Here is a 13166-nt window from a genome sequence, read left to right on the forward strand (position 1 = left end):
AATTTACGTCAAATCTTTCACTTCTTTCTCCAAAACGTCGGGTTCTTATTGGTTCTTATAACTTAACTGTTGTGTTCTGTATGCTATTTATTTTGAAATGAACTGTATTTCTTTATTTTCTTGTTTTTAATTAAGTGACATTCGCAAATTTAGGTTTTTGTCTAAAGGATAATTAAAACGCACCTAACACCTTTTCTCATTCGACAGGAAGTGTCCATTTTTATTTCGCTGCCAACTTACAACTTAAAAATAACCAAATATTACTCTAAGTCAAAAAAAACAAAAACACCAGACAGAACATGCCGCCAGCCTTGAAATATCAATATTTAAAACTAACATACATAAATGAAAACAAATACAAATTTGTAGAAAAATAGGAATATATAATATTTGTAAAATATATTCACTGAACTGAGTCAATCTTCATCTATCGGTAACGGACAAACTTTTGCAACGGCACGTTTTACCATGCCGCTTCTTGTCCGTACTAACACTACGCGCACTATATGGTCCTGACCGGGATATAGTTCTTCTACACGGCCTAAACGCCATTGTAGTGGAGGTATGTTTTGCTCTTTCAACAAAACCATGGTTCCAATCTGGACGTCATGATTATTGCGCGTCCATTTTGAACGTTGTTGTAAGGTGTGTAGATATTCATGATTCCAAACACGCCAAAATCTTTGCAACAATTGTTGCTGTTGTTTAAAATTGTTTAAACGGTTACGGTTGGTACGTCGACAATGTTCTCTTGAGGTATTGCTTGTAGTGGTTGTCCAATTAAAAAATGTCCAGGTGTAAGCGGCTCCAAGTCCGTAGGGTCAGAGGATAAAGGTAATATTGGACGGGAGTTTAGGATTGCTTCAATTTGAGTAAGCAACGTATAAAATTGTTCAAAATTTAATTTAGTTTCACCTAAAACTCTCCTAATATGGAATTTAAAAGATTTCACTGCCGATTCCCAAAGACCACCGAAATGCGGAGACCTTGGTGGGATAAAGTGCCATGTTATCTGATTGTCAACAAAGTATGAATAATAATTTTCATCCTTAGCTGTCTCTTTAATAAGGTTATATAAGTTCTTTAAGTCATTATTAGCGCCAACGAAATTGGTTCCATTATCTGAATAAACAGTCCTGCAAAGTCCTCTGCGCGATACAAAACGTTTAAAGGCGTTCATGAAAGCTTCTGAGGTCAGTTGTGTTACCAGTTCCAAATGTACAGCTTTTGTAGCCAAGCAGAAAAATACACATAAATAAGCCTTAAGTTCCACACGACTTCTACTCTTACTATCTTTTATTAAATATGGACCTGCATAATCTAAACCGATTGCTGCAAATGGTCGTGTACGTGTTACTCTGAAATCTGGTAAATCGCCCATCAATTGATCAACATTTAACGGTTTGACTCTGAAGCAAGTTGTACAATTTCTCAAATATCTACGTACGGTATTTCTACCATCCAGTGGCCAAAATTTACTTCTAATACGGGATAAAACGAATTGTGGACCAGCGTGTAAGTATTTATAATGATAATACTTAACAATTAATTTGACAAAATGATGTTTTGCAGGTAAAACTATTGGAAACTTCTCATCATAAGATAATTCGGAGTGCCTTAAACGTCCTCCTATACGAATTAAGTTATTGTTATCTAAAAATGGATTTAAGCATACTAATTTACTTTGTTTATGAACCATTTTTCCTTGTTGCAAAAGAGATATTTCTTGTATAAAAGATTGGTTTTGCACAATTTTGCATAGTTGTATTGTAGCATTATTTAGTTCTTCCAAAGAAAGTAAACCGCTTAATTTAGTTTCTGATCTTATGTTGTTTACAAAACGAAGTAGGTATGCCATAACATGTTGTAATTTTAAAAATGTTGAATAGCGGGTACATATATCGAAGTCATTCACTATCAAATATGAAAAATTAATATTTTGCTTTCGAGCTTCAGGTACGTCGTCTATCGTTACCGTGTGGTTCTGGGGCCAATGCGTTTCTTCTAATGTTATCCATTCGGGACCTTTCCACCAACATTCCTTATTTTGCAATTCGTCGGGATTAAGACCGCGTGAAACAAAGTCTGCTGGATTATCAGCTGTTGGAACATGTTTCCACATTTCGCGCTCTGTCAATCTTTGTATCTCCCTATAGGTGCGACTCGGGATTTTGAACAAATCAAATGAGATGATTTTTCGCCATTATCATTGCTCGAACAAACGTAAATGCATGCACCGTAAGCGACCTGCGAAGCATCGGAAAATCCATGTAATGTAATTGACACTACCTTTGCTACAATAACCGGTCTTGGTATTGCTATTTTGCTTATCATTTTGATGCTTTTAATAAAATTTGACCATTTTTGTTTTAAACAGTCCGGAATTTCATCATCCCAATCGCTTTGTAATTGCCACAATTCTTGTAAAATTAGCTTAGCTTTCACAATACATGGATTAATGAGACCCAAAGGATCGAATATTCGCGCCACCTGTGATAATATAACCCGTTTGGTAATTTTGTCATTTTTAATTTCAAAATCGGTACTGTAATGTAAAGTGTCTTCTCGTGGATGCCAAACAATTCCCAACGCTCTTGTCTCAGTTCCGTCGTTAATCTGAAATTTGTCTAGCTGGTTGTTCTCATTGTGTAGAACCCTGCTATCGTTCGATTGCCATTTTCTTAATTTAAAGCCCGATTTCGCCAATATACTAGCAAGTTCATCTTTAATTTTCAATGCTTCTTGCCAATCATCAGAACCAGTTATCAAATCATCCATGTAGAAATCTCGTAATATGATGTTACAAGCTACTGCGTTAGAATTTCTACAATTCAAGCCAACCTGATGTAAAACACGTGTTGCTAAAAATGATGCACTAGATGTGCCGTAAGTAACTGTGTTCAAACGATACGGCTTTATTTCATCATTAGGGTCGTATCGCCATAATATTCTTTGAAAATCTCTTTGTGTTTTATGAATAAGGATCATTCTGTACATCTTTTCTGCGTCTGCGGTTATCACTATCGGGTGCATTCTCATTCTAACAACTATATCGAACAAATCACTCTGGATTTTTGGGCCAACCTTTAAAACGTCATTCAAACTTAAGCCTGATGTCGTCTTCGCTGAAGCATCAAATACCATTCTTACTTTAGTAGTGCTACTCGTTTGTTTTATCACAGCATGGTGAGGCAAATAAATTACAATGTCATTATCACACTTATCGAAAGAAGTAAGAGTCATGTGGCCCAAATCCTCATATTCTTTTAAGAATTTATTATACTCCTGCCGTAAATTTGAATTTTTTGCTAGTTTTCTTTCTAACGAGATTAGTCTGTTTTTTGCTATATCAAAAGAATCTCCTAATGATATGTGATTATCTCGTAAAGGCAATTTAACTGTAAATTGTCCGGTTTCGTCACGTTCAAACTCTTCGCGAAAATTCAATTCACATTCCATTTCCTCTTTTGACAATTTAGAGTTTGCAATTTCAATATTTTCAATTTCCCAAAAACGTTCGATCTGCTTGTGTAAATTGTCGGTTGCCAAAAAACATCTTGTTTCGTTTTTCTGTTTTATTTTTCCTAACATGGGTCCGGCAACTATCCAACCTAACTTTGTATTTTGTAATATAGGACCGTGCTTTCCCAACTTTAGCTGATCTGGTTTCATTAAGTCGTAAAATATTTCGCATCCCAATAAAACATCAATTTCGGTTGTTTCGTTGTAACTGGGATCAGCTAATTTTAAATCACTAGGAATTCTTAGATTCGATGTATCGAACGAAGCTTGTGGTAAGCTACCAGTAATGTTGTCGATAACAAGAAATTCCAATTTGTTTTGATAGGAACAGTCTGCTGATTTAATAATTGTCTCTGTTTTACAAGTTATGTTGCAAATGCTTTGGCTAATACCGGAAATAGGTGCAGCTATATCTTTTCCCGTTAACTGCAATTTATCGAACAGAAATTTGGTGCAAAAATTTGATTGACTGCCCGAATCCAGCAACGCACGACATTTAACGAATTCTCCGTGCTTATTGTAAACATTAATAATAGCAGTTGGTAAAATTATTTGTCTTGTTTTAGGAATATAACTTTGTGATGTCATAGTGATTGGCGGTTTCTCATCGTTTTCTTGTTTGTCGTCGCTCCAACGACTTTGTTTGATATCGTGATCAATTTTTGATATTTCGCTTCGACTAACGTGTGCTTTAATATTAGTAGCTTGTCTTTGACGTAAATGAAAATTTTTGTCATGTAAAATAGTATTATGACGTTTCTGACAAATTTGACAACTTTTGCTGTTGCATTTATTAGGAGTATGACCGGATTTTAGGCAATTTGTGCATATGTTATTCTTTTTTAGTTCGTTGTAACGTTCGTTAATAGGTAATTTTAATAATCTTTCGCATTTGAATGTAAAATGATCATTGTTTTTGCAAAAAGTGCAAGACAAAAAGGCTGTTTTTTCGTTATTTGAAGTAATATGCATTGATACCTTTTCGTTTGTACGTTCATTGAATTTATTTGCAAGTTTACCGTCTAATGATTCAAGAAGTTGGCATTTTTCTTTTAAAACTTTTAAAAATTGATCCAATTTCGGCGTGGTAATGTTTTTTGAATGAGTTTCCCATTCCCGTTGTGTTTGCTTATCTAATTTTATTGATACAATATGTATTAAAAGTGTATCCCAATGTTGTACTGGCTCACCTAATGTTTGTAAAGAACGAAAATCTTTTAGAAAATTGTCGATAAGTTTTCTAAATTAACGTGCGACTCTCGGGTCAGTGGTTGTAGCTCAAAAATGTTTTTTACGTGATTCCGTATCAAAACCTTTTTATTTTCATATCTTTCGCGTAATAGCTCAATAGCTACGTCATAATTTGCTTCTGATATTTCGAGTGAATTTATAATTCGTAAAGCGTCATCTTTCAAGCAAGATTGTAAATAATAAAATTTCTGAATTTTATTTAACCTTGCATTGTCATGTACGAGCGATTTGTACAATTCGAAAAATCTCAACCATTCTTCGTATGATCCTTTAAATTGAGGAAGATTCAAAGATGGTAAATTAGCCGAAAATTGTGAATAAGTATCGACGATTGTTGTCTTGTTGACTGATTTATTTAATTCGGTAATTTCTTCAGCGCGAGAAATAACCTCAAAGTATTTATTTTCAAACGTTTCGCGTTCCGTTGATTGACTTTGTTCGTCACCTTTTTCGTTTTCTTCGATTTCCGTTTGTATGTTATCAAATTCGTCCCATAATTTTTCTAATCGTTTTAATCGTGTTTTTAATTCCGCGATGTTTTTATTACCCAATTGTACTTCGTCTACGAACGAACCGAATCGTGTAACTTGTGATTTTATTACGGCGCGCTTCTTTACTAATTGTTCCATCGCATCGATTTGTACTCGTGAAAGGGATTAAAAGGATGGACCAAATATAAAGGACACGAACCTGTATTGCCGTTGTTTAATATTAGCGTCTGTTGCCTTCCCATCCAGCGTAATGACGTCACCAACAAAGAGCGACTCGTCGAAACTTGTTGGCTGATGTAACCTAACCACAATGTTGATATCACTCAAATTTCGATAATCTTCGCTCGAAGGACCAAATGTTGTGTTCTGTATGTTATTTATTTTGAAATGAACTGTATTTCTTTATTTTCTTGTTTTTAATTAAGTGACATTCGCAAATTTAGGTTTTTGTCTAAAGGATAACTAAAACGCACCTAACACCTTTTCTCATTCGACAGGAAGTGTCCATTTTTATTTCGCTGCCAACTTACAACTTAAAAATAACCAAATATTACTCTAAGTCAAAAAAAAACAAAAACACCAGACAGAACATTAACGTTGGGTTACTTCTTTTTCGATGTCGGGTTAGTTCTTGTTCGCGGTCACCAATTTGTGGGACAATTTAAAAAGAGAGTAAAACCAATTTGCGTTACAACGTGACTTGACTTTTTATTTTGTAATAATCAAGGTTTGTAAAGCGTATTGTACCAGGTTGGCCAGATCCAACCTTTTAAAAAATAATAATAAATAATAAATAATAATAAAAAAATAAATAAATCGTGCTTAAAAGAAAAATCAATAAAATTAAACAAATGTTGAATAAAATGTAAAACTTAGACCAAAATAAAGACTTAACTTTTTGTTCTGTTTATATTAAAAAAGGTTCGTCGTCTACTCCGACTCGGATCTCCAGATCTGGTGACGTCATCCCCCCCTTCACTCTTCAAATCGAGTTTTTCCATCTCTGGCCAACCTGGTACAATACACTTTACGAACCTTGGTAATAATAATAATAACCAACACTTTTTGTATCACTATGGATTTACAATTTTTGTTTAAAAAAGAACTTATTACTATGATTTATTTTTGAGGTTTAAATTTATGATTTATTCATTTATGATTTAATTTATAATTGTGGTGGTTGCCACACACACAAACTCCTTTGAACATTTTTAAATGATTGGTTTAATAAAAAATAGGCAGAAAGATATAAACATTTATTTAAAAGGTTAAAAACAAGCTAATATCTAATCTTTGTACATTTCTTTGGTCATTAAACGACGTAAATTATTATTAGGCTTAAAATTAAAACACGTATCCGTAACAATACGTTTACTGTGCAACAGACCTATAATGGTGTCAGTACCAAGTTTGTTTCTTTGTTTGGTTTTTAACAGATTTATTGTTGAAAACGTTCTTTCCACATTAGCACTTGAATGTGGTAAAATCTGTAATTTATAAATAAATTCTGTTAAATTCGCAAACATAGGTGTGTCATCGCCGCATTTTATGTTTGAAATTGTGAACTAAAATTCAAAGATTTTTTCAGTGTTTGGGACATCTATGTTTTTTAAAAGCCTCCATTCATTGTCAATTATTTGTAGGTTTTTCTCCTCGACTAAATTTGGCCATTTTGATGCTATAGGGGCAATAGTATTAATCTGTGTTTGACGGACAGACTGAGGATTCAAAAAAGATAACTCTTTTATAAATTGTCTTTTAAAGGGAAACGCTGCAATATTTGTTTTACTCCTTCAATATAAAACGCCAGGCAATTTGTTTTAAGATGATGTAACTCCGTCTCTTGTAGATTTGTTAAATTAATTGCAACCCCAAAATACATTTTTTCCAAAGGTAACATATTCCTGAGATTTTGAAAATCTACGTTAAAAACTTCGTTGCTTTGTAGAATTTCAGGTTTTATGTAATAATCCATCATTGTTTTTACTACCAATGTCACTGAGGTATATATATTGCTTATTTGAGGACTTTCAGATTGCATCTGCCTGTTTAAGTTTACAAATAATGGTAAAACAAACTGCAAAAATTGCAAGTATAATTTGTAGACTGGGGTTTTTAAATGAGTTAAAATATTATCGGACTGAATATCATCCTTATGATGGTATTCGTATATACATCGGTGAAAAAGAGAACTAGGGCGTCATATTGTTCGAGGATTCGGTCAACCACACTTATAAGAGATAGCCAACGAGTCTGACACGGGTGCAAAATTTTATGGCCTTTAATATTACAGAAGTCTTGGAATGCTTTGAATTCTGAAATCCGTTTGGGACTATTGCTGAAATAATTGTGAATATCTCGAGTGATAGCTTCTACAAAATTTGGTAGTTTACTACATGCATTTGACACACACAATGCAAAACTATGACAAATGCATTTTAAAATAAAAATATTGCGAACTGCCTTAATGAACCTTGATGCTACTGAATTATGCCGCCCCATCATATTGGAAGCGCCATCCGCAGCAAAGCCAATGAGATTTGACGTATAGGGAATGTTATTTTGAGTAAAAAAAGAAATAATTTGTTCAAATAAAACTTCTGCTTGAGCATTTTCTATTGGAAGAAGGGTTAAAAAGCAATCTTGAATATTATTATCAAACATTAATCTTACAACCAAGCATAAATGTTTCATTGTTGTTCTGTCTGTTGTTTCATCGATAATTAAACTAAATTTATTATTTTTTAATAACTGAATTAATGTTTGGGATGAATAGGCGCCAATGACATTTTTTATTATATTTGTTGTTTTAATGCGCGCAGATTTGATACCTGCAGCAATTTTTGAGTCAGGACATACCGATCGTAGCAAGTCGGGAATATGATCCATTAATACCAAGGGCAAATTATGTTCAACCACAAAGGCCGCCAATTTTAATTCAGCATCTTTTACTTGAGTGTCGAGTTCGCCAGACATCATATCTCTTAAGGATCTCTGCTTGAGTTTAACTCGACAAGCTTGCTTGTGCTTTTCTCTTTCTGCGTGTCGGCGAAGTTGTAGCTTTCCAGCTTTGATGCTGATATCCAGTTCACAAGCAATGCAATAGGATCCCTACAAAAAATGGTATGAAATATAAACCAAGTTAATGTCTAAAAAAACCTTTTTGCTTGCCTGCAGCCACCCCTTTAAGTCTGGTTCATCTTCCCATCTGCAACTGTAGGTTTGATGGTATTTTAATTTTTTGACAGGTGTTTGAGCCCCATCAGAATTGTCTCGTGTTTCTTCAGAACTACTGGACCGACGCAATGTTCTTGAATGTCCTGCTTCTGCTATTATGCACCGTACTATATTTCCAAAAATGTTAATGATTTGGTTTTTTTTCGTTTTTATAGTGTACTAATACACAAGAACAAATAAAAATAAATTCACTTACCACTTGTTAAATCGGATTCAAATCAAAGAACACTTAAAAACACTAAACGCTTTGTGATTTTCTTCTGATAGTGGTTTAAATATAAATGACTCATAATTCTCTTCGATTTTCTTTTATACCTCGCCACTTCGGTAAAGTACCCATTTTCATTAATTAAAAATGTAGCGCTCGTAGCGCCAACTAGAATTACCGACTTTACAGAATCCGCACCAGCAAGTGAACTACCGAATGTAAAGATACTTTTAAATACTAACAGAGGGCAGTATTTGAAAACAAATGAAGGAAGTTTCCTCGAACCAGCGAGGTGAAATGTTCGAACCGCATCGCACCCTTACTGTATTATATTATGTTTTATTTTGTGTTATTTCTATCTAAAGTTACTTATTGTGTTTAAAAGAGTAAATAAGTAAGCTTTTTATGAACCGTGGTGTGTTTTATTAAAACTATTTCCACAGATACACGATGCACGGTTGCAAATAGTGAGAGTTGTCTGGTTGAGGGCGCTGTAAGTGTTCCAATCACGGTCGAAGGTCGGAGTAAAATCGTAGAAATACTATTAGTACCAGAAGTACGGCATAATTTGATATTGGGAGTGGATTTTTGGCGTAAAATGCGAGTAGTGCCTGACTTGAGACGCGGCGAGTGGACCTTTTCATGTGACCCTCGATGCGATTCAGGCTCAGGTTGAGCTTAGTATTAGTGATCAAAATAAATTATCGTTATTTCTGGATCGGGTTTTTGACGCGAATTCGGAACATAAATTAGGTCACACACAATTAGTAGAACATCATATCAAGGTAAATCCCGATGTTTTGCCTATTAAACAGAGGTATTACCCTATATCGCCAGCAATGCAAGCCGTGGTCGATCGAGAACTAGACGAAATGCTATTGATGGGCGTCGTAGAAAAATCTAATAGTCCATGGGCGTCTCCAATTTTATTAGTACCCAAACGTGATAGGGGACATCGTTTTTGCGTAGATTTTAGGCAACTAAATAGTTACCAGAGCGGATGCGTACCCGTTACCCCAAATATCGTGGACATTAGACAAACTTCGTGACTCGAGCTTTCTATCCTCTATTGACATTAAGTCAGCGTACTGGCAAATTTCTATGGCCGCCGAAAGTAAACAATACACCGCATTTACTGTGCCAAATCACGGGCTTTTTCAATTCAATAGAATGCCTTTCTGGTTAACGAACGCTCCGACTACGTGGGAGCGTTTTATTGACAATGTATTGGGGAGTGATCTTGAACCTCATGTTTTTGTATACTTGGATGACATCATTATTGTCACGTACTTGGGTTATGTTGTTGATCGAGACGGGTTGCATGTGGACCCCGAAAAGGTACGGTCGATATTACAGATACCTGAACCTCGGAAGGTTTCAGACGTGCGTAGATTGGTAGGAATGGCTTCGTGGTATAGGCGTTTTGTGCCGAATTTTTCGACTATCATATTACCTCTGACGTCATTGCTGAAAAAGAATAGCAGAGGTTTTAATTGGGACGATAAATGTGATAGGACTCCAGCAATACAATTTTTCCATTAAGCATAGGAAAGGGAAGAGCATGTTGTACCCGATGCTTTGTCTAGGGCGGTACCCGCGTTAGTTGATGAAATTGAAGACGAGATTAAATTAGAACCCTGGTATGTTAAAATGTTGCGGTCGGTAAAATCACAGCCGGAAAAGTATCCGTTGTATCGCGTTGAAAACGAGAAATTATTTAAGTCCATACGTACTCAACATAACGCGCTTGAAAATCGTAATGATACGTGGAAATTAGTAGTACGAAAAGCTCAGAGAATAGAATTGTTAAAAAAATATCACGATTTACCGGAAACGGGTGGACACTTAGGCGTGGCTAAAACAATTTCGCGGATATCTCAACGGTATTACTGAAAGCACCTGCAGGTCAACTCCGGAGTCATATAAATGCCATACGTCCGTGGCGTCAAATGATAAGCGTTGATATTATAGGACCCTTGCCGCGTAGTAATAAAGGCTTTTCTTTCATTCGATTTGCTATCCGTTACGAAAAACAACGGCGTCGTCGGTTATTAAGAATTTAGAAGAGAACGTGTTTCTTACTTTTGGGGTGCCGCAAACCATCATTGCAGATAATGGTGTTCAATTCCGGTCGCATCAATTCGAAAAATTGATGAAAGATTATCGTGTAAAGATTAAATTCACTCATTTTTATCATACTCAGGATAATCCAACCGAAAGTGTAAATCGTACCATAAAAACGATGCTTATGGCGTATGTTAGTGATAACCACCGAAAGTGGGATGTTTTTCTACCTAAGGTTACCTGTGCCTTAAGAACTGCGAAGCACGCAGGAACGGGTTATTCCCCTTATTTTGTAAATCATTTGCGCGAAATGATTTTGGACGGTGAGCTACACGAAATCGACAATATTCAGGAAAAACAAAGTAACAAAAATAGAGCGAAAACATTTAGTAAGCTCTTTTCGGAAATACATACACGATTGAGGTTGGTTTCTTTACGTTCGAAACAGTATTACAATTTGAGGTGTTGGGATTTAAAATGTTATGTTGGCGTCCTCTTTTTTAAACTTATTTTCTGTCTTTCCTTCTTTTCTTCTTTCTTCTCTTTTCTGAACCTTTGTGGTAATATTGGCTTTGGGTATAAGAAATTTTTGGAGAAAAATTTCTTTTGGCGGGAAAGAGGGGTGTGTTACGTTTTTATTTTTTTCTGTTTCTTAGTGTTTCTTCTCAATAGACAGGCAGCAAAATTTGTTTTATATTTTTTTTTGTTTCAGCGACCTTTCCTTTTACCCATTAGATGTCGTTATTCCTTACTTCTTTAAAATTTTGTTTGCAAAATATTTATTAATAATCTTATTATTTTTTTTTGGGAGAGAGTATTCTCTTTTTTTTGTTAATAAGGGATTTAGTTTTTAAATGTGTAGTAAATATGTAAATACTCTAGGTAATATTTATTTTGACTTTTACTTTTGGGTGTTGCGCGATAAGGTACATTTTTTTTGAAAATTCGAGTCGAGTATAAATTCGGACGGGTTTTGAAAACTCGGTCTCTTTGGTTTTGGTGACAATTCTCTCCGTCGGTGGTGAAGAAAAGCAACGACGAGTGTAAATCAGCGTAGATAGACATTTTGGAAAATTTGCGATTAAATTTTGGCGTCTTGAGGGTAATCCAGACATCGGAAATATCACTCCCGTTGAAAAGTCGCGGTTAAGTCTTTTCTATAACCCGACGCGGGTATTTTAACCGGATTTAATATTTTTCACCATTTTCCGTAAATTTTTCGGCGTAGACGTCGACCAACTGAGGTAAGAATTGCTTATTTCGGTTAATCATAACTTTTCCCATCCATATCACAACATCCTTATTATTTATTGTTCCATAATTTCATTGATTAGATTTACCCCTTTCATCTTTTAAAAAAAAAAAAGGAAATCAACCGTTCACACTTTCATCCGTTCATTCTTTTCATCCATTCCCTTAGCGAATTTTTTTTTCTAATCGGTAATTACGATCCGTAGGTCTTTCTTTTGGAGGAACCATTTTTTTTTTAATGAAATTTTTGGTCCTAATATTCTGAGCACATTTTAATAACTTCAATACCACTGGATATCCACTCCTTATAAAAAAAAGGAAGACAACTTAAGGTCAGATCAACAATTCGTTTTAAACTTCGATTTTTTTTTATTCTACTTTATTGTCTGTCTATTGTTTCAATTATTTAGTTTGATAATTCAATTTTTTTTTGTACATTATAATAATACTAGCCTAGTTATTTACCTTTTTTTTTAAGAAAAAAAAAAGAATAACATACAAACTAAATTTAGGATGTATAACATTGTTTTGAATTTGCGAATCAATTTATTATAATTTATTTTACTTTTGTAAAAGAGTTTAATTGGTATTTTTTTTTGTTATTTATTTTGAAATTCAATTTTTTTTTAATTTAATCGATTTCTGAAACAAGTACTTGAGGTAGACAATCGGTGTCGCGGTCAATCAGGTGTTTCATTTAGTTTTTTTTTTTTGGTTATCCAATTAAATCTGCTTAGTTTAATTTTTTTTTTTATATTTTTCGTTAGGTTGATATTAATTTTGATTTGATTTAACCTATATAATTTATTTTATTTGATTTTTTTTTGCAATATATATATATGTTGGAGGCAGATGATGAATTCGGCCCGTGGCCGATTTATTTAGACATATCGGCATATGTCTAAAGCTGTTAGGTCACATGACGAAAAAATGATACAATCTGGATCTGACCATATCAGTTTGAACACGTCCCGATATGTACATTTGCACAATGCGCCGATCCGATCGGAACTACACATAACCTCTTTTGGGATGTTTATGAGGGACATCACTTACGTGCAGTGTGTTTATTAGTACGTTTTACTGTTTTTAGCAGTTACCGAAGTTATAAAGTTTTAAATATAAAGTGGTTGACTTTAAAT

General features: G+C 34.4%; 3 protein-coding genes across 3 annotated transcripts; all 3 read right to left on the minus strand.

The window, feature by feature from the left end:
- Positions 1-715: 715 nt before the first annotated feature.
- On the minus strand, positions 716-2122 carry LOC139431789 (uncharacterized). The gene has a single exon (XM_071199975.1). The coding sequence runs from the start codon at positions 2120-2122 to the stop codon at positions 716-718; it is 1407 nt and encodes a 468-aa protein (XP_071056076.1).
- An 11-nt stretch (positions 2123-2133) lies between these two features.
- Positions 2134-4494, minus strand: LOC139431820 (uncharacterized). Its single transcript, XM_071200025.1, has one exon. The coding sequence runs from the start codon at positions 4492-4494 to the stop codon at positions 2134-2136; it is 2361 nt and encodes a 786-aa protein (XP_071056126.1).
- A 245-nt stretch (positions 4495-4739) lies between these two features.
- On the minus strand, positions 4740-5402 carry LOC139431841 (uncharacterized). Its single transcript, XM_071200060.1, has one exon. It carries the CDS (start codon positions 5400-5402, stop codon positions 4740-4742), a length of 663 nt encoding a protein of 220 aa, XP_071056161.1.
- Between the last annotated feature and the right edge of the window lie 7764 nt (positions 5403-13166).

The sequence above is a fragment of the Onthophagus taurus genome, chromosome 1 (assembly GCF_036711975.1).
Source record: "Onthophagus taurus isolate NC chromosome 1, IU_Otau_3.0, whole genome shotgun sequence".
Classification (NCBI taxonomy): Eukaryota; Metazoa; Arthropoda; class Insecta; order Coleoptera; family Scarabaeidae; genus Onthophagus; species Onthophagus taurus.

Excerpts from the sequence above, each read along its gene's own strand:
- LOC139431789 (XM_071199975.1), bottom strand. The coding sequence starts at position 2,122 with ATGTGGAAACATGTTCCAACAGCTGATAATCCAGCAGACTTTGTTTCA.
- LOC139431820 (XM_071200025.1), bottom strand. The coding sequence starts at position 4,494 with ATGCATATTACTTCAAATAACGAAAAAACAGCCTTTTTGTCTTGCACT.
- LOC139431841 (XM_071200060.1), bottom strand. The coding sequence starts at position 5,402 with ATGGAACAATTAGTAAAGAAGCGCGCCGTAATAAAATCACAAGTTACA.